General features: G+C 40.4%; 1 protein-coding gene across 6 annotated transcripts in view; it reads right to left on the bottom strand.

Annotated features, from left to right (window-relative positions):
* Positions 1 to 22022, bottom strand: part of casz1 (castor zinc finger 1) — a 191445-nt gene that overhangs the window by 48834 nt on the left and 120589 nt on the right. For 3 of the 6 annotated variants that reach the window (XM_061976565.1, XM_061976580.1, XM_061976548.1), the window contains exons 3-6: positions 20860 to 21751; positions 16672 to 16737; positions 10889 to 10985; positions 1261 to 1425 (exon numbers count right to left, since the gene is read on the bottom strand). In XM_061976565.1, coding sequence (XP_061832549.1) covers positions 1261 to 1425; positions 10889 to 10985; positions 16672 to 16737; positions 20860 to 21751 — 1220 coding nt within the window. The remainder of the gene's footprint in view (positions 1 to 1260; positions 1426 to 10888; positions 10986 to 16671; positions 16738 to 20859; positions 21752 to 22022) is intronic. The other 3 variants (XM_061976589.1, XM_061976558.1, XM_061976573.1) reach the window with 2 other exon arrangements.

Raw genomic sequence — 22022 nt, forward strand, 5'->3', positions numbered from 1 at the left:
TATATATATATATATATATATATATATATATATATAACTCAAGATATTTCAAGTCTTCTTTTCATATACATTTTGATGATTATAGGCTAGAGCTTATGAAAACCTCAAATTAAATTTTAGGTTTTCAAAAACTGTACTGTGTGATCATGAAAATTATTTAAAAAAAATAAAGGCTTGACATAGCTCACTTTGCATGTAATGAGTTTGTATCACATATTAGTATCACATTTGAAGTTGAATTGTTTGCTCCTTGTGGCCGAGATAATATCTATTAGATATGCTTTGGTGTAGATTGTGCATACATTTTGTTCCACAGTCACATTTATGACTCGTTTTTTGAGTCTGTCTGTAAGATTTTTATTTGTGGAGGCGTGGCATTTACATTGCAAATGTAGCCACACCGCACCCTATCCAAAATATCAGAATGTATCTTTTGAAAATGTACACTGTTAAAATATATATCTTGAAGATGAACATCAACACCATTTTTAGTTGAGATAATAATGAGTCATATATTGTAATATGGGATCCATTATTTAATTTAGTTTCAACTATGAAATGAACCAAAATATGACTTATAATATCTTTGTGGAAAATGTTGGACGCGGTGTGTTGTCGGGGTTATGGGATGTGATGCAAGTGTAAGCCACTGTGACACTATTGCTCATTTCTAAATTTTGTATTCTTTTTTATTAATGTTTTTAATGATAATATCAATGAGGGTTTTTTAATCACTGCTATTTTGAAATTGTTACTAATATTGATGCTGTTGTCGATAATGTTCATTTTTGTTTCACTACATTTGGATTTGTGTGTCCTCAATTGCTCTGTTTATTGTTGTTCTTAATGTTGCTCGGACGGGTTTGGTTTTGGAATTGGATTGCATTGTTGTAGTGTTGTTGTGTATTGTTTTGTTGATTGATTAATAAATTCATGAAAAAAATAAATTACTTTTTTTTTTTTTTTTTTCTGAAAATCTAAAATAAACTTCATAACCAGTATAAAGATTCACTGCTCACAACATTAGGTACACTTTGTGTGGTGGACAATGCCGCACCAAAAAAAAAAAAAAAATGCATTCATCTCGCTGCATTTGGCACGTCGTTGTTATTGTGCGCATGCCACAGTTGGATGGTAATAACATCACAGAAGTAAGTAACACAAATAAGTTGAGGTACTACTGTATCATCACAACAACTTATTGTACTGTCAGGACAAATAGGTGTGTGTAAGTGTGTGTTTGCTTGTTGTGTTGTATACCTGCATGCAGTGGTAATGTGTACTTTTGCCATTGAGGTGGCAGCCGTGGTAGTAGACGCTGCAGTCATCCAGAGGGCTGAAGCGCATGAAACCATGCTGCAGGGAGTTGTCCCTCTTCTTGTGCATGTTGTAGTGCCTGATTACATCCTGCTTACTGGTAAACCTCTGCAAACGGAGAGTGAAGAGGTAGCGGGTGGGGTGGGGGTGGGGGGAGGGGGGCAAGGGGAAGAATGCAAGGCAACAGGTTAGTGCTTATTTAAACCAGTCACAGAATCAGCAACTTGTCACATTGTCTACGTGCAAACAGCAGCTGCAACACGCACACGCCGGTTGGCATTTGAGGAGATTAATATTGTGGAAGGACAAGGGGGTGTCCGAAAATATGTTTTTCCATCTCTATGTGTCCTGTCCAAGAAACAGAACAGACCTCCCGCATGTTTAGTTTTCTTTTCCACTAAAACATTTTCTCAACACCGCTGTTGTTTGCTTCTCGTCCACTACATGGCAGATTTTTTTTAAAGCATATTTTATATGTTTTCAAACTAAATTAAGTGGTAATTTATGTTTTTTCTCATGGATTTGATGTATTATGTGGTATTTTATTGTGGCGGTCGATGAAGATAACGGGACTTCCGCTTCCGGGTCAAGGATGAACACTACTAAGCAACAACACTACTGGCTAGGGATGTCCGATAATGGCTTTTTGCCGATATCCAATATTCCGATATTGTCCAACTCTTTAATTAACGATACCGATATCAACCGATACCGACATATACAGTCGTGGAATTAACACATTATTATGCCTAATTTGGACAACCAGGTATGGTGAAGATAAGGTCCTTTTTAAAAAAAATGAATAGAATAAAATAAGATAAAAAAATTAAATACATTTTCTTGAATAAAAAAGAAAGTAAAACAATATAAAAACAGTTACATTGGAACTAGTAATTAATGAAAATGAGTAAAATTAACTGTTAAAGGTTAGTACTATTAGTGGACCAGCAGCACGCACAATCATGTGTGCTTACGGACTGTATCCCTTGCAGACTGTATTGATATATATTGATATATAATGTAGGAACCAGAATATTAATAACAGAAAGAAACAACCCTTTTGTGCGAATGAGTGTGAATGAGTGTAAATGGGGGAGGGAGGTTTTTTGGGTTGGTGGACTAATTGTAAGTGTATTTTGTGTTTTTTATGTTGATTTAATTAAAAAAAACAAAACAAAAAAAACCGATTCAGATAATTTCCGATATTACATTTTAAAGCATTTATCGGCCGATGATATTGGCAGGCCGATATTATCGGACATCTCTACTACTGGCTAATCTTGGCACGACTATGTCTTCACCCCGACAATCTCAAGTTCACCTAATTTTTTATGGATTTCATCTTCAACCACTTCTTCATAAATACCATACCTCCACATTGGTGAGCCTTGGACACAAGGCTCACCAAGCCTTGTGTCCAAGGCTTGGACAAGTATATATGTATATATATATATGTATATATATATATATACATATATACATATGTATATATGTATATATGTATATATATACATATATACATATATATATATATGTATATATATATATATATATATATATATATATATATATATATATATATAAAAACAGACATGGTGACTATATGGGTGATATTTCATGTTTAGAGGGCTCTAATAAAGTAAAAAAAAAAAACTATTTAGAAGGCTGGAAACTTTTTTTTTCTAATTCAAATATTAACTTTATTTTTAAATACTATACGTCGCAGAAATTCATTTATCCTGGGTCAAACTATTTAAGACTTTTTTTAAGGCCGTCATGAAAAAAATGTAAGATCCATTACACATGTACCTGTATACTGGACAGAAAGTACAAGTCGATCCTTGTTCAGTTTGCGGCGTTGTGGCATCTTTTGATAAGAACTTTCGACTTTTTCATTATTGTTCCATTCACTTTTACCGCAATGTTCACAAAAGCTGCCTTCTCCGATGTCTCTACATCCGGGTCCTGACCAGACATTATGGTATTATATTTTATATATACATTTTATTATAAACGAGGGACGACTGTATCTACGAATGCAGTGTTTCCATTGTTCGGCCGCTAAATTTTTTAAATATTTTTTCAGCTGTGGTATGTGCGGTATTTAGTTGTAATACACTTTTTCACCACTTGTGGCAGAAGAAGTCTGGAGCTTAAGTCATTGAAAAATTTCTTAAGCACAAAAAATATGACTAACGAGGTAAAACTGTATTTTCATTTGCACTTAATATTATTATTATGTATTAATTTGGTTAGAATTGGTTTAGTTTAGCACCGCGTCAATGTATGTAAATATATTTTTTGTCCATTTTTATGAGTCACTACTTTTGCATTATATTTGATTTGTATTTATTTTGGTAATCAGCCTAACCTAAGCCTTGACAATAATCTTTGTGATTAACACATGCTTTCATCATTTGACAAGGTTTATCCTGTTAAACTGCATGTAGGTTAAATCTAATTATTGGATAAAATTGAAACCAAGAGTAAGATGAATAATTCAGTGTTAAAGGGGAACATTATCACCAGACCTATGTAAGCGTCAATATATACCTTGATGTTGCAGAAAAAAGACCATATATTTTTTTAACCGATTTCCGAACTCTAAATGGGTGAATTTTGGCGAATTAAACGCCTTTCTATTATTCGCTCTTGGAGCAATGACGTCACATCAGGAAGCAATCCGCCATTTTCTCAAACACATTACAAACACCGAGTCAAATCAGCTCTGTTATTTTCCGTTTTTTCAACTGTTTTCCGTACCTTGGAGACATCATGCCTCGTCAGTGTGTTGTCGGAGGGTGTAACAACACGAACAGGGACGGATTCAAGTTGCACCAGTGGCCCAAAGATGCGAAAGTGGCAAGAAATTGGACGTTTGTTCCGCACACTTTACCGACGAAAGCTATGCTACGACAGAGATGGCAAGAATGTGTGGATATCCTGCGACACTCAAAGCAGATGCATTTCCAACTGGACTGGACAGATCAGCTTTCAGGAAAAGAGAGCGGATGAGGGTATGTCTACAGAATATATTAATTCATGAAAACTGGGCTGTCTGCACTCTCAAAGTGCATGTTGTTGCCAAATGTATTTCATATGCTGTAAACCTAGTTCATAGTTGTTAGTTTCCTTTAATGCCAAACAAACACATACCAATCGTTGGTTAGAAGGCGATCGCCGAATTCGTCCTCGCTTTCTCCCGTGTCGCTGGCTGTCGTGTCGTTTTCGTCGGGTTCGCTTGCATACGGTTCAAACTGATATGGCTCAATAGCTTCAGTTTCTTCTTCAATTTCGTTTTCGCTACCTGCCTCCACACTACAACCATCCGTTTCAATACATGCGTAATCTGTTGAATCGCTTAAGCCGCTGAAATCCGAGTCTGAATCCAAGCTAATGTCGCTATACCTAGCTGTTCTATGCGCCATGTTTGTTTGTATTGGCATCACTGTGTGACGTCACAGGAAAATGGATGGGTGTATATAACGATGGTTAAAATCAGGCACTTTGAAGCTTTTTTTAGGGATATTGCGTGATGGGTAAAATTTTGAAAAAAACTTTGAAAAATAAAATAAGCCACTTGAAACTGATTTTTAATGGTTTTAACCCTTCTGAAATTGTGATAATGTTCCCCTTTAATAGTTGCCCTCTGTAGTGAAAAAGTTAGGCCCTGAGGTCAAAAAGGTTGAGAACCCTTGTGCTAATAACGTAAGCAAAAGTAATACGATGACATGTGCGATATTTAGAAAAATATGAGTGCATGTAAACAATTTATCAGAGGTGTGCACGAGGGTAAAAGAAGGAAGACAAATGAATAAGCCAACCAAAAAGGACATTTTCTTTCCCTTTCAATTTGCAGAGATAAGGTTTCACTTTCAATTGTGGAGAGTGGAATTGCAATTCATGAACACTTGCTTTTGCTGTCGTTTACGATGAGTGCACACGCTAAGAGACCTCGCGTGTAAAATGACTAAATAAACGATCCCTCCCACATGCAGCAGTTCGAAAGCAGAAAAGTGACTCCTCAGAGACTCGCAGCAACCAAATCTGCTGTAATTGGCCTTAAGCTGATGTAAGAGAAACTGTAACGGGAGACGCGCAAATCAATGAGACACTTCTGTCTTCAATCCATATTCATCTCCAGTTGAGGGAGAAAACATCAGAAAGAAGCATTTTGAAAAGCAACTAATTGCTCTACAAAGTAGGCTAATTGCTTTGTGTCGCGTGTTCCACTGGCGGAAAAATAAAAAGTGTTTCTTCGGCGCTCTTGGCCCGTTTCCCGCCGCCTATCGCTTAAGATGTTTGACTCTTTTAAGAGTAAACACTTCATTAGGATTTCAATATTCAGCTCAATTAGAGGAGAAAAAAAAAAAGCCTGCTGGAGTCTGAGCATCACGCTGATGTCGACCGCGGTATATTCGATCCAGCAGGCTGTCCAAAATAGGCCATGCAGGGAGCTGACAGGGAAAAAAGATCTCATTTTCAGTTGAGTGGCGATGAAGGTTGGGAGCCACTTGCTACAATTTATTTTAGGATTCCCACTAGTGTGGCAAGATGCACGCACCGTCCCTCATGTGCAAGCCCATGAAAGGAGAATGTTCGGACTCAGCCAGTGGGCCAGAGGCTGGCAATGGGATAATATTCCAGGAGTGTGTGTCATGTAACATTTCATGAGTTATCACTGCCTGCCTGGTTTTTTTTCCCTCCTTTTCAGGGAATCGACATCCACACTCGCAGAGGGTATTTGTGCAGAAGCTGCGGAGAAACGAGGAGCGGAGCGTGGAAATTGCCATGATAACCCGAACGAACGCTCTAAATGATGACATGAAATGATTTTCCTTTCTATTCCTCCCAGAGTGCTTCTCATCAGACTGTGAAGCAGAAACCTGAAAGCTTGGATCTGTAATGCTTTCCACCTCATAACCAATATTTATTGAGAGGTAATCTCTCCTGCTCGGTGGCAGACAAATGGGAGATTACAGCTCAGGTGGCTTCATTCAGAAAATTGCAGCGAAAGGAAGGGAAACACAACTAAAGCAAGGATTGCTGTCATTTAAAAAAAAAAAAGTTTTAGCATTGATGCCTAATTCTGATTCTGATCAAATATTTTTAAAGCAATAATATTACAAAAAAATATATTTTTAATGTGAACGAAATGGGTTCCTGACATCAGGACTTCACACACTCTGAATTGTGTTGAGTAAACATGGCTCCAATTATAGTAAATCTCAACCACGGTTTTTTAGCAATTTTAAAGGATTTTGTTCAACCCGTCATTCATATTACCGTATTTTTCGGACTATAAGTCGCAGTTTTTTTCATAGTTTGGGCGGGCTCCAGTGCGACTTTTATATGTTTTTTTCCTTCTTTATTATGCATTTTCGGCAGGTGCGACTTATACTCCGGTGCGACTTATACTCCGAAAAATACGGTATTTGGCTTAAAACAGGCAATCACTTGATTAAAGTACAGTGTTTTCCATCCATCCATTTTCTACCGCTTGTCCCTCTTGGGGTCGCTTGACCCGAGTGCAGTTCAAGCCTAATCTAGCTGCACTCAGGCAGAAGGCAGTGTACATCTTGGACTATATTTTCCTATATTCAAACACAGTGTTACTGATCAAACTGTGCATAATGTGGCCAAAAATATTAAATATTCTTGTTAAATAAAACCTATGCCTTGTTTTGAATGAATACTTGGGCCTACTATGCTATTGTATTTACTTGAAAGCCAAGATTTTTCTGATGTGGTACTTGGTGAAAAAAGTTTAAAACCACTGGCAAAGGAGATTAAGAAGGAAAAGTAGGCAAGCAGTCAAAGACGTGAGTTCTAAAACATTTTTTTTTTTTTTTCACGTTTTCTGCTCATTCGTCCCCGATTTCTTTTCGTGAACGTTTAGTTTGCCGACAAATTATCGCTTTTTGATAACAAATTGATCGTTCAGACTGCAGTCCGACTACATAACTGATTTATAGCCACATACGAAAAAGACCTGGGTCAGATTTGGAAATTTCGGAATTGTACTGTTCACTTTGACATAAGAAATCAGATACATGTCACATGTGGGCAAAAAAAATCGTAATTGACCTGCAGTGAGAATATCGCCTTTGACACGTCTACATGTGTTGGACAGGTTCTAGGCGATTTTATGTCTTTTGATCGATGATTGTGAAACATTTCAGGTCGATTGCGGTGATCACCGGTGATTACCATGAATTGATATACGTGGACCCTGACTTAAACAAGTTGAAAAACTTATTCGGGTGTTACCATTTAGTGGTCAATTGTACGGAATATGTACTGAACTGTGCAATCTACTAATAAAAGTTTCAATCAATCAATCAATCACCAGTGAGAATACTAACCGATCAAACATGGCGGCAAGGTCCGTGACAACAGCCAATCAGAATCAACATTTTCCTGCTCCATTTAAGGTCTTAATTTGCCACAGAAATGAAATAAATGACCATACTTGGAGGCGACATGTGGTGCAACCAACAAACTGATGTTTTAACTTGGAACTATCTGCATTGCTACTACCGTATTTTTCGGAGTATAAGTCGCACCGAAGTATAAGTCGCACCTGCCGAAAATGCATAATAAAGAAGGAAAAAACATATATAAGTCGCACTGGAGCCCGACCAAACTATGAAAAAAACTGCGACTTATAGTCCGAAAAATACGGTAAGTATAATGCACTTCTGCAAGTCGTAATTTTGTTAACAACATATGTTCAGTTCAGTTCAGTTAATTTCGAACATGCATACAATAGCATTATAATGAAAACATGTTTTTATATATTTTTTTTACATTTGATTAACTGTTGAGTAAAAATTTCAAACATTTTTTCTATGTTTATCTAGAATTTGCTTTATAATTTACTCAGTATGTTAATAACAAAAATAGCTCTTCACTGGTTTATTTAGTTTTTAGTACAGATGTTCTAAAACTGGCAGTTTAACAACATTTTAAAAACAAATCTTGATATTAATAAAGATCAAGTGATATGAAACTTAATCTTACTGATATTTTAAAGGGGAACATTATCACAATTTCAGAAGGGTTAAAACCATTAAAAATCAGTTCCCAGTGGCTTATTTTATTTTTCGAAGTTTTTTTCCAAATGTTACCCATCACGCAATATCCCTAAAAAAAGCTTCAAAGTGCCTGATTTTAACCATCGTTATATACACCCGTCCATTTTCCTGTGACGTCACATAGTGATGCCGATACAAACAAACATGGCGGATAGAACAGCAAATTTATAGCGACATTAGCTCGGATTCAGACTCGGATTTCAGCGGCTTAAGCGATTCAACAGATTACGCATGTATTGAAACGGATGGTTGTAGTGTGGAGGCAGGTAGCGAAAACGAAATTGAAGAAGAAACTGATGCTATTGAGCCTTATCGGTTTGAACCGTATGCAAGCGAAACCGACGAAAACGACACGACAGCCAGCGACACGGGAGAAAGCGAGGACGAATTCGGCGATCGCCTTCTAACCAACGATTGGTATGTGTTTGTTTGGCATTAAAGGAAACTAACAACTATGAACTAGGTTTACAGCATATGAAATACATTTGGCAACAACATGCACTTTGAGAGTGCAGACAGCCCAATTTTCATCAATTAATATATTCTGTAGACATACCCTCATCCGCTATCTTTTCCTGGGGGTCTGGCGGCAGATTTCTTTGACTTTATCGTTGGAAATGCATCTGCTTTGAGTGTCGCAGGATATCCACACATTCTTGCCATCTCTGTCGTAGCATAGCTTTCGTCGATAAAGTGTGCGGAACAAACGTCCAATTTCTTGCCACTTTTGCATCTTTGGGCCACTGGTGCAACTTGAATCCGTCCCTGTTCGTGTTGTTACACCCTCCGACAACACACCGACGAGGCATGATGTCTCCAAGGTACGGAAAACAGTCAAAAAAACGGAAAATAACAGAGCTGATTTGACTCGGTGTTTGTAATGTGTTTGAGAAAATGGCGGATTGCTTCCCGATGTGACGTCACGTTGTGACATCATCGCTCCGAGAGCGAATAATAGAAAGGCGTTTAATTCGCCAAAATTCACCCATTTAGAGTTCGGAAATCGGTTAAAAAAATATATCGTCTTTTTTCTGCAACATCAAGGTATATATTGACGCTTACATAGGTCTGGTGATAATGTTCCCCTTTAATCAACTAGTAGATTACAATATTCTAAAACATATGTACAAAGAGCATTGAAATAATCTACAAAACAACATTCAAATCAGATTTTAAAAAAATAGGAAGTAATTATAACCTACAAGGAACTGAGATTTAAAAAAAATCGAGGTTTAAAACCGTGGCAATAGAAAGAGGCATTTCAATCAGGCGTGTTTATGGAACAAACTTGGCAATCATGATGATGAAAAGTTATGACTTTGAATAAGATGAAGAATTAGAAATATGGCTCTAATAGTCTTCTGAGTTGAATAGCTAAAAATAGCATTGTATCATTTTTTTTAAATTTATTTAATATTAAGTGAATAAAATGCAAATGAAAATGGAATTGAAAAAAAAAAAAGAATGCTTTTTTCCCCCCCCCCATAAAGCCCAGTCCTGCATCGATTACCGTATTTTTCGGATTATAAATCGCTCCGGAGTATAAATCGCACCGGCCGAAAATGCATAATAAAGAAGGAAAAAAAACATATATAAGTCACACTAGAGTATAAGTCGCATTTTTTGGGGAATTTTTTAGCCAGTCCCTTACAAGTTTCTCGCTTCCTCCAAACTTTCTTTCTGCTGCTCGATTGCCATTTTCTGCTGCATATTTCACGACTTCCCATCTTGTAACCTGCAGTATATGATTTCCTTTTCGGCGCCATTTTTGTTCAGCCCTTCTCAGTTTACATAAGTCACAGCCAATGTTGAAATGATCAATTTTCATAGGTACGGAAGTAGTAGCAGGTAGCATCTTTTTTTTTCACAATGCACTTCTTCAATGACCCGCCCCCGCCAAATTTGTATTGGTTGACGTGTGTGTGTGACGATTGCTGATATTCGCCTAGTCTCTTACGTCAATGAGATAAATAATATTATTTGATATTTTACGGTATTGTGTTAATAATTTCACACATAAGTCGCTCCAGAGTATAAATCGCAAACTATGAAAAAAACTGCGATTTATAATCTGAAAAATACGGTATTTACTTTTCTTTATTTAGTCTCCATACATCTCAGAGACAAGAACAAGATGTGCGAAATGGCAGCCATTTTCCTGTTTTTAAATAATAAATATAATTAAACAGATAAATAAGAAAACTAATTGTATTCATAAGAACAACAGTAGCCAGAGGATGCTTGCAAACGGAACTGCTCTGTTTGGAAAACCACAGGCTAACAAACTCATCACGACTTAAAATGTGTCAGGATATTATGAATAAAGAAAAGATGACACGTTATAATGTTTGTCGGACATCCCAGTGTCACTTTCCGTTCCGTGACGAAACTAACATTAATGATATCAGCTTCTTTTTACTTATCAGAGGTAAAGTATTCATTGAGTGATGTTCAAAAAGTGATAAATTACTCACGCTCACCTGGTAGTTACACTCAGGGTCCATGCAGTGGTAGTGCTCCCTGTACTGGTAGGCACAGTGCACGTGTCCACAGTGTTGACTTCCAGAAAACCTGAAAATAAAACAATAATAGAACAAAAAAACTTATGAATAGAGCGAATAAATCACCTTTTCACGTCCCCCCGCCCCACCTGGGACAATGTATTTCATGCAACATCTGTGGAAGCAGTTAAAAAAGCAAAGCAGATAATGCAAGTGCAGTGGCTCAAATACTTTGTTGTGCTATTTTGAGTCTTTCCGTCACGCAAGGTGGTGGTTATCATTAATAACGGGGAGGCAACAAGGTGAATTATGGGTATATGTCTACGTGGAGCACATGCATGAGCAAGCACTGGAAATTGATGTCAGTTTATTCCTTTTATGCAAGGTGGATTGTTTATCATTGATTATAATACAGCACTTGTCCAGGTCGAGGGCTTGCGCATGAGCGACCATGCTGCCCCTTACACCCGCCTCTTTCAGATGTTTTTTTTTTAGATAGCCGGGTTACAAGTGCGCCCTTCAACTAACCAGGTGTGTTTTCCTAAGACCCCTAAATCGACCACTGCCCGTACACGACATTGTTGCTTGCATGGTGCATACGCGGGCTTAGGCGGCTCCTTCTATTTGGGACAGATGTGTGCCAATAAAGGCCATCAAAGAGCCTGTCAACAGTGAAAGCAGGCGCAATAAAACAGGCGAGCGACTTCTCAAAGGCACGACGCTCGCCTCACCTTCAACGTAACGCCGCCCCCCCCCACACCCGAACCCACCGGCGCTCTCAACACACCGCTGCGACAATTTACCAGTCTGTCACACCAATTTCAGCCAAATTATCTCCATTTATTGCCAAAGCAGCCGTAAGACACACTTATTACACACTGAAGCCCCCCTGATGCGTTATGTCTGCTCGCCGTAAAAACCCCCTCTTCAATTTGCTGTAATTATCGTATTATTTTTGAGGAAAGGGTTTCTTACGTTTTGCCTTGTAGGAACAATGTGCTGGGATTTTTATTCTTCACTGCGGGCCGCTGCCTGCTACAGTGCAGCAACTTTATGGCGCTGATTATAAGCCAGACGATGATGACTGTTAAAATCCTCCAATTACCAGTGAAAACACACAAATAAACATTGCACCGCTGCTGCCAAGAACTCCATCTGCTAGTGCAATAGGAGAAGAGGAGGAGGGGTGAAGGGGACTAAGTAATATATTTTCCATCTCTCTTTCTGTTTTTTCCTTGTTCGGATTATCCCAGAGCTGCGTTTACAGATCACTTTGCAGAGTTCATTAAGCTAATTGAACGGCATATCCACTACTCTTTTTTTTTTTTTTTTTTTCCTTTCAAAGTTGTGTGTGAGTGAAAGTGTCTACTCGAAATACGGGGTTAAAAAAAAAGCAATAAAGGCGACATATGTCCCAAACATTTGTGCTTTTTATACACTAGTCTTTCACGTCACCCTACCCCCCCATCACCCTCCCGCCCCCCGCCGCTCATTGCCCAGCTGTATCACTTTGCCTCTGGACAATTCCCACTTGCCGCGTCAGGGGGGCCTAATGGGCCGCCGCTATTCAGCCTGCAGATTAAATATTAATATTGCCGCGATGCAGAGATTGCGGCGCATCTCCAGTTACAATAGAGAGACACAGATCAAAGTGGCGAGGCAATTCGTGGGTGCATGAAAGCAAGAGGGAAAACCGCGACTAAACACTAGAGCAGGGCAGCAAATGCATCGCGTCGAGACAACTTTTTTTTTTTTTTTGGCCCGTTTTACAAGGATTGTGCAAAGCTGGTTTTAGTACCTGCGTGCGCTCATTAGCCCCAATGAGGACCCATCCCCGCTCCCGCCTCCCACTCTTTGTGCTACATTTGCCCTTTTTATGATCTCTCCTTTCCCATTTTTCCGTCCCTCCTTTCTCTTTTTTCACCCCCCTCCAACCCAACGCGGAAATTGAAACTGTATCTGAGCTTATCTGCAGCCTCCCCGTGCATCAACTGCCGAGATGTTTAGACAAATTTTATGCATTATGCAGCGCAAATATCAAAACAGTTCTTGGCAGTGCCAGCAGAAGCCTCATTAAAAATTCCTTAATTAAATCTTCTTGCAAAATGTAATCAGTCCAAGGAAGAGGTTTTGTGTGCGTGTGTTTGTGTGTCAGTGCCAAGGCTTTGATTTGTGCCCTTCATGTTATGGCTTGGCGAAGTAATCATTAACGCCAAAGCCACTTCGGCTTTTCAAATGCTGTTTTTCTTTCTTTTTAGACGGAATAAACAAACAAGTGATAATCACCTTTGAGCATCAGCTCGAAATGAATCCAGAAAGGGGTGGGGTGGGGGTATTGTTCTGGGGCCATGGAAAGACACCTCCCCTGATGCTTTTGTCACTGATTGACTTTTTTTATGAGTCCTGTATTCAACGATAAATGTCAGACCTAAAGAAAACCTCTGCGTTCATATCCTGTGTCACAGTCATTACAACTAGTTTGAAAAGGTCCATGTAGATAAGATAGGCAAAGTTGTGAAAAACAGTTATAAAACTACCGAACTATGCGCCTCAGCCCTGGATTTTTTAATACTTTCCTCAAATATGTACAGTGGTACCTCGCTTTTCGTAGGCCTTAATCTTCACATGTTCACCAAAATTTCCCCCTCCGTTGACATACAGGTGAACGTTATGCGTAACAAAATCTGAAAAGTGGCCAAACAAAGAATACCGTATTTTAAAGTTAAAGTACCAATGATAGTCACACACACACTAGGTGTGGCGAAATGATTCTCTGCATTTGACCCATCACCCTTGATCACCCCCTGGGAGGTGAGGGGAGCAGTGGGCAGCAGCGGTGCCGCGCCCGGGAATCATTTTTGGTGATTTAACCCCCAATTCCAACCCTTGATGCTGAGTGCCAAGCAGGGAGGTAATGGGTCCCATTTTTATAGTCTTTGGTATGACTCGGCCGGGGTTTGAACTCACAACCTACCGATCTCAGGGCGGACACTCTAACCCTGGGCCACTGAGTATAAGTCGCAGTTTTTTTCATATTTTATCCGACTTATATATGTTTTTTTCCTTTTTTATTATGCATTTTCGGCAGGTGCGACTTATACTCCGGTGCGACTTATACTCCGAAAAATACGGTAGTTACTCGGTTCTTTTGCGTTGAGTTTTTTTATCTATTATTAAGTGCAGCTGGAAATTAACCCACCATGGGGGTCAAACAAAAGTTGCAAGTTGTAGCATGCAGATGTAGGTTTGCGGGGTCACGACGGTGTGACGTGTTGTGCCTAATTCAAGTGTCTATTCATCTATCTGTCTACTTATCCATCGCAGGCGTGTGATTGCATCAGTTCATGTAAATGTGTGATCCCACAGGTAAAAGGGATATTAATTGTTTATTTATCCATTTAATCCAAGTACAGCAGCAAATTAATTCACCATGGGGTCACATCAGTCGCAAGTTGTAGCATGCTGCTGTGGGTTTGTGGCGTCAAGACAGTGTGACGTGTTGTGCCTAAATTTCCCCAATGAGATTATTAAAGTATCTATCTATCTATCTATCCATCCATCCATCCATCCATCCATCCATCCATCCATCCATCCATCCATCCATCTATCTATCTATCTATCTATCTATCTATCTATCTATCTATCTATCTATCTGTCTGTATGTCCGTCTGTCTGTCTATATTTATCTACGTTAGGTCAGGTAAAAAGGCTATTTCATCCCTACAAGCCTGTTTTGCAGCGGTTTCCCTGCTCTTCAGGGGATAAAATCCCCTGAAGTGCAGGGAAATGTCTGTATTTTTTCCTGACCTGACGTATATTCCGCTCTTCCCCCGGTATTGAGCACTGTATAACGGATAAACCACAGAAACCTCCACTCTATCTATCTTTTTTGTTGTCTTGAGCATGTGTGCGATTGCATCAGCTCTTGTGAATTAAATTGTATGATCACACAGGTAAAAGTGATATTGATTGTTCATTATCAATCTGATTCAAGTACAACTGCAAATTAACCCCCCACGGGGTCAAACAACAGTTGCAAGTTGTAGCATGCAGTGGGTTTGCGGAGTCACGACAGTGTGACGTGTTGTGCCTAAATTTCCCCAATAGATTTATTTAAGTATTTTTCTATCTATCTATCTATCTATCTATCTATAGTCAAGGTTTCTGCTGTGGTTTATCCGTTATACAGTGCTCAATAGCGGGGTAGAGCGGAATATACGTTAGGTCAGGAAAAAACACAGAGGCTATTTCATCCCTACAAGCCTGTTTCGCAGGTTTCTCTGCTCTTCATAAAATCCCCTGAAGGGCAGAGAAACCTGTGGAACAGGCTTGTAGGGATGAAATAGCCTCTGTGTTTTTTCCTGACCTAACACAGAGGCTATTTCATCCCTACAAGCCTGTTTCGCAGGTTTCTCTGCTCTTCATGAAATCCCCTGAAGAGCAGAGAAACCTGCAAAACAGGCTTGTAGGGATGAAATAGCCTCTGTGTTTTTTCCTGACCTAACGCATATCTATCTATCTATCTATCTATCTATCTATCTATCTATCTATCTATCTATCTATCTATCTATCTATCTATCTATCTATCCATCCATCCATCCATCCATCCATCCATCCATCCATCCATTGCATCAGTTCATGTAAAAAAAAAAAAAAAAAGTTAAAGTACCAATGATTGTCACACACACACATTAGGTGTGGTGAAATTACCCTCTGCATTTGACCCATCCCCTTGTTCACCCCCTGGGAGGTGAGAAAGCAGTGAGCAGCAGCGGTGGCCACGCCCGGGAATCATTTTTGGTGATAGTGAAATAGTTTAGTAATCACGCGAGTAAAAGTGTTATTGTTAATGTTATTCATTCAATTCATCATTTGTAAGTATATTGCCTTGTTTTCTGCATGCAAAACTCCACTTATTCTCCATAAAATGTGTTTTGTGTTAATTTTTAGGGGTTACTGAGTCGGATTAATTGATTTAGCATTATTTACTCAGTGGCCTAGTGGTTAGAGTGTCCGCCCTGAGATCGGTAGGTTGTGAGTTCAAACCCCGGCCGAGTCATACCAAAGACTATAAATATGGGACCCATTACCTCCCTGCTTGGCACTCAGCATCAAGGGTTGGAATTGGGGGTTAAATCACCAAAAAATGATTCCCGGGAGAGGCACCGCTGCTGCCCACTGCTCCCCTCACCTCCCAGGGGGTGATCAAGGGTGATGGGTCAAATGCAGAGAATCATTTCGCCACACCTAGTGTGTGTGTGACAATCATTGGTACTTTAACTTTAACTTTATTACGGTTTTCGTAAGAGATTGGAATAGATTACTAAAGAAAACCGAGGTACCACCGTACCAGCATTCTCCACTGTTGCCGCTATCTTGTAACATCTTAGAATTTGGTCGCATTTTGCTAGACCTTATACGTCGGACTAAAGTGATTACCCGCGTCACAAAAGTTAGGTTTTAATCTGAATAAGTAAACGTTCTGAGAGTTTTATTGCTGATACACACCCTGGGAACGTATTCAAACATTTACAGTCAGAGGCACAATCGAGCCATTTCTTTTTCATTACCCTTCATCCCTCTCGCCACATAAATTGAAGTCTTTTCTTAATCAATTCACTGCACACGGAGCATCTTCACAGCATAATCTAGTTACACCACTGAATAAAAGACCATCAGTGGAAAGGAAATGGTTTGTCTGTTTGGATGTATTGTTTCATTGGTGCTAAGCACGGTCCGTTGAGGGATTTGCATACCTGGCGATGTATTTCTGGTAGAGGTTGACGTCGTCGCTGGCAGGTTTATCTGGTGGCAGGCCATTCCTAATGTCGCGGCGAACACAAAAGGGACAGGATTAATGGCGGGTTCGAGCTGCCTGGTGTTAATAAACATAAAGTGACACAATATTTACTTGGGGAAACTTTCGGCTATCAATTCACATTTTCTTGTGGCAGAACAGAGTTTTCCCCGTGCCGCATGAATCAGAGATAGAATAAGCGCATGTTTGATGCATCGCCTTTCATCCAATGAAAGGAGAAATACAGGAGCAAAAAAATAAATAAAAAAAAGACATCAATCTTTTATGGGGGTATTTTGGTGAGTGCTTATATGCAAAATTGGATAATGGGGAGGAGGAAGAAAAATAACATTCTCTAATCCTCTCTATGGGGCCTTTTTACTTACATCCAGGGATATGAGTCCAGCAGCAGTACTATAACTGAGAACATGACATTGGTCCCCGACAGCACGAGCATGTGAGGCACCACACGGCAAATGACCTGAGGTTAATCCAGCCCAGAGGGGGAGATGTCCTGTTAGAGCATCCCCCGGACTAGTCGGGTCATTTAGCCAGGCTTGTAACTACAGTACAGTGCGGCCCAAAGCCAATGAATACCAGACCCTAAGGCAGAAGCGCCTAAGGGCCCCCAGGATGGGGCCTTTGATAGGTCTCGCCTAACCAGAAACAAGATTAAAACCAATCAGACAGACTGTGAGAGTGTTTCGGGACGCCGACACGCTCCCCAAACCCCTCGTTCGCTTGCCTTGCTCGTCAGGCAGCGTCGCGTCTGCCCCCGTGACTCGCAGGGAGGTTAGCCATGGACTCCGAAGTAATTAAAGGGAGACTGGTTACACCGTCGCCGAAAACCAACCAAGTCAGTCACTTTGCGATGACTGTGCTAAATCCGTCTCCACGGGGCCGCTACAGCGGGTAAACACTTCATGTGCCTTCGCAACTCATCATGTCGCGGACCTGTTGGGCTCCACGCGCTATTTCACACTGCAGTGCTGTTGGCTGCCGCGGAGGTAGCAATTACCTTTACGTTGGACTGGCTGACTCGCTGTAGCAGCCACGAGTGCGTGAGCGCCACTGGATCGACAGTCTCTTCCTTTGAGGAACGCTGAATAAAAACCGCTGAGCTTGCAACCTTTGTCTCATCTTATGGTGTCACTGTATCTATATATCAGTGACATGCAGTCAGGGGAGGCAGGTGAGGCGGGGCCTCACGTGCCATCATGGAAAGAAAAAAAATGTAAAAAGAAATTATTAAATTGTTATATGTATCCAGTGATTATACTATAAAGTTATTTTCCATTTAATTTCACCAGTTTTAGATAATTTTTATTCAAAATCGCTGAATTTTCACATTTGCCATTTAAATACTGAGAAGAGACTTGCGGTGAGTCAGCAGCCAGTTGAGGCACGTCACTGAGTTGAGCCTCACCATGGATTGCGCAATGACTGGGCTAACTGCTGGCCTGCTGTGCAGTGAGACCGTATTGCTATATGAATTATATTATACATTTCCATAGTTTAGTTAGCTGAGGTATATAATGTACAGTGTATTTTGTCAACAACTGTATGTGTGTAACGTATTTCTTGTGCTGAGCAATCATAAAACGGCTGCGAAGACGCACTGGCTGAGGCTCGCAGTAATCCCGCCTCCTGGTGGTAGGGTGCCAGTGATCCCAGAGCTCATTCTTGCGACTACTCGGCTGCAGAAGAAGTGACAACAAGCAGCAACAATTAGCAGCGATCGTTTATTTTTTCCTCTTGCCTGGACTATTAACATGGAGGATTACATATCTAAAATAAAACAGTTTTCTAAACTGGACTTTCAATCGAAGCAGGAGGTAATAATTAAAGGAAGATCTCCATCGAGACAGAGAGACTTTTAAAACTGAAGAAAGATAAGGAAGACTTCTATAAACAAGTTATCGATGCTTTTGTTCAAAAGGAGCAGTGCATGGACTTCATTTATAAGTAAAGGTAAAACCATAATAACGTTTTTTTTTATCAAATGTGCTTTTTGTGTGCTACAGTTTGTATGTGTAAAGTTAAAGTTAAGTTAAAGTACCAATGATTGTCACACACACACTAGGTGTGGTGAAATGTGTCCTCTGCATTTGACCCATCCCCCTGATCACCCCCTGGGAGGTGAGAGGAGCAGTGCACAGCAGCGGCGCCGCGCCCGGGAATAATTTTTGGTGATTTAACCCCCAATTCCAACCCTTGATGCTGAGTGCCAAGCAGGGAAGAATGCTGGTATGAGCTTTTAAACATAACTCGTTAACTGCTGCCAATCAAATGGTGAATAAGATACTCTTTAGGGTTCATATGTTTGTAAATCTGACTGTGATGAAGTCAGTGCCTCACCAGCCATCAACCTCACCGCACGTCACTGATATATATGTACTGTAACTCTTCTCAGTCTACTTCCAAAAGCGTCAAAACTTGGAGCCTGCCATCTTGTTGCAATATTAGGCGTGTCAAAATATCACGGAAATTGTGATGAATTATGTGCGTTACCTGTTTTGATCGTGTTAATCTAAAAATTGATGTCAGGTTGTACAGTATTTATATGTATAGCGCTCTTATTTTTCATTCCATTTCCTGTCTGCCCTCTTTCTCAGCCACTTTACCTCTGGCTTGAGCGTTGCTTCTCCTCACCTGCTCTTGATTAGTGATTACGTTGGCTCACCTGTTCCTGACCACTAATCAGGAGGGTTTATCTGCCAGTGTTGCCTTCCTTGCGACAGTGGCTCGTCGACTGATGGTAATGGTGTCCTCTTTGGAAATAAATAAAATACATTATTTCTGCACTTCGCCTACTGTCTCTGCATCTTGGGGTCACCCCGCCACAAATCACGCACAACGGTAACATTTAAATTTCCAACGTTACTGTCTATGTGGGCCTGCAGGCGCTTGACTGAGAGGAACACCATTACCGCCATGCGACATAGCGATGATATGTAGCCACGGCAAAAGAGAGGTCTCACTCTGTCACGAGACTAGGATGGTGACATTAGCAGCTTCAAATAGCGGAGATAGGATGAATTATATCGAACAAATAGTGTAGAATGTGTTATAATACATTTTAAAGATGAATGTGTGTATGGTTTGTCTGAGCTTGAATGTTTTTAGCGAAGAGTAAACAATGATTATTTTTTTTCTACAGTAACGTGCATCCCTCTATTAGACAAGCTATGGACAAATGGCATCACCACCAGGTGAAGCTGACTTAATTCTCTTATAACACACCTGTGCATGAATATAGGATTATATATTACTTGTAAAATTGTGTGTATATTATATTTAAAACTAGAGCACACTTACAAGGGGGGAATGTTGTTTTAATTGCCGTATTTGTTAAATATGTTCTCTTAAACCACCATTGTTAACATGCTAGCAGTGTGATTGATGGGTTCTGTTATATTTATTTTATATTATCTGAAACAGAGGAAAAGCAACAAGTTCAACATTCAATACTTATTAATTGTTGATGTCTTAACTTCCGCACTTTATATGAACCTGAAGTTTTATTTTAGTAAATAAAACAGTATCTGTTCAAAAAAATAAATGTCTTTATAAAGACATTTTATTTATTTATATATATATCGGCAGCACGGTGGAAGAGGGGTTAGTGCGTCTGCCTCACAATACGAAGGTCCTGAGCAGTCCTGAGTTCAATCCCGGGCTCGGGATCTTTCTGTGTGGAGTTTGCATGTTCTCCCCGTGACTGCGTGGGTTCCCTCCGGGTACTCCGGCTTCCTCCCACCTCCAAAAACATGCACCTGGGGATAGGTTGATTGGCAACACTAAATTGGCCCTAGTGTGTGAATGTGATGAGGTGGCGACTTGTCCAGGGTGTACCCCGCCTTCCGCCCGAGTGTAGCTGAGATAGGCTCCAGCGACCCCCGCGACCCCGAAGGGATTAAGCGGTAGAAAATGGATGGATGGATGGATATATATCTATCTTTACAACAATGTAATTAATGAAAATGAAAAGTTTAGGGCTTTTCATTGCATTGTTTAGGTGAGATAAAAAAAATAGACTAAATGAATAAGTTAATAAATTACTAAATAAACTAAGGCTTTCTAAATGTAAAATGTATTCAATCTGTCTTGAAATGCAAGAGTGAGAGGAATGTGCGAGTAGACTTACTTAACGGAGGACACGGTGCCAGTGGTGATGGAGTCAGTCTTGGAAAAGCTGGACTTCAGGTAGTCAGCTGTGAAGCTTATATGGCCTGTCTGGTCCACGGTGAGACCCGGTGCAATGGTGGCCCCAGTGGCACCCATGGTGGGAACACCGGGAGCTCCAGGGTTCCCCGGTGCGGTTGCGAGGATGTTGGGCATCAGGGAACCTTCAGGGTTTCCTGGCATCAGCTTCTGGATTGTTCTGATGTCATACTTGGAAGGGCGGCCGACTTTACCAGTCTTAAAGGCGATGGCGCCACCCATGTCGGGGTTTCCCTCACCTGGCTTAAAGAGGTTCAGGAACTTGACATTCTCCAGGTCATACTTAGAGGGTCGTTTGAAAGCATTACCATTGGGCTGTATGCTCTCACCCATTTTCAGTTTCTGAATGAAGAAGTCATACTTGGAGGCCCGGGAGGCCATGTTCTGCATGTGAGAGGGATTGGATGGTTGTGCGGCACCCGCTGGGGCTCCTTGCTGCTTGTGATCCAAACTAGTAGGATAGATCTGGGCCTCGGTCCCTGGGAGGCACCCGGAGGTCTGAAGCATGGTTGGACTTTTGTCTTGGGACAGTTTTGAGTTGAGGTCATCTGGTTTGGGTGGGGAAGCATGCATGGGCCAAGGTAGGGTCTCGCCGCTTTTAAGCTTGCGGATGTACTCTTCGTACTTGGAGAAGCGGGCTCGGCGAGAGGCCTCCTCGCTACTGAGGGATGAGGGATCTGAGGTAGCGGCTTTGAGCTTCTCAAAGCTGATCTTCTTGGTCAGCTCATCCCGCATCTGATGGTCGTCATAGCCAAACATTCCCAAAAACTCGTTCATCGTGTTGGCCGCATAGTCTCGGAGGGCAGATGCTTCCCCTGAAAGAGTGGAAGGGTCATATGTCAACTTACACAACCCATTTTAAATTGTGTCACTTTGGATGGTATCAAAACCATATTGTCTAATTTCGTACCGACCTACAGTGTTACTTCAACCCATGAGTTTGATTGATTGAGATTTTTATTGACATCTTAAAGAATTGAATCCATGTAATGCTTTAAAAAGGCAAATGGATGGCACAAAAAGCCAAAAGGCTTGTTTCCGTTGTGGTCCATTAAATATTCATCCCATTTGATACATTCAATAATA

Source organism: Nerophis lumbriciformis, linkage group LG01 (genome assembly GCF_033978685.3).
Source record: "Nerophis lumbriciformis linkage group LG01, RoL_Nlum_v2.1, whole genome shotgun sequence".
NCBI lineage: Eukaryota > Metazoa > Chordata > Actinopteri > Syngnathiformes > Syngnathidae > Nerophis > Nerophis lumbriciformis.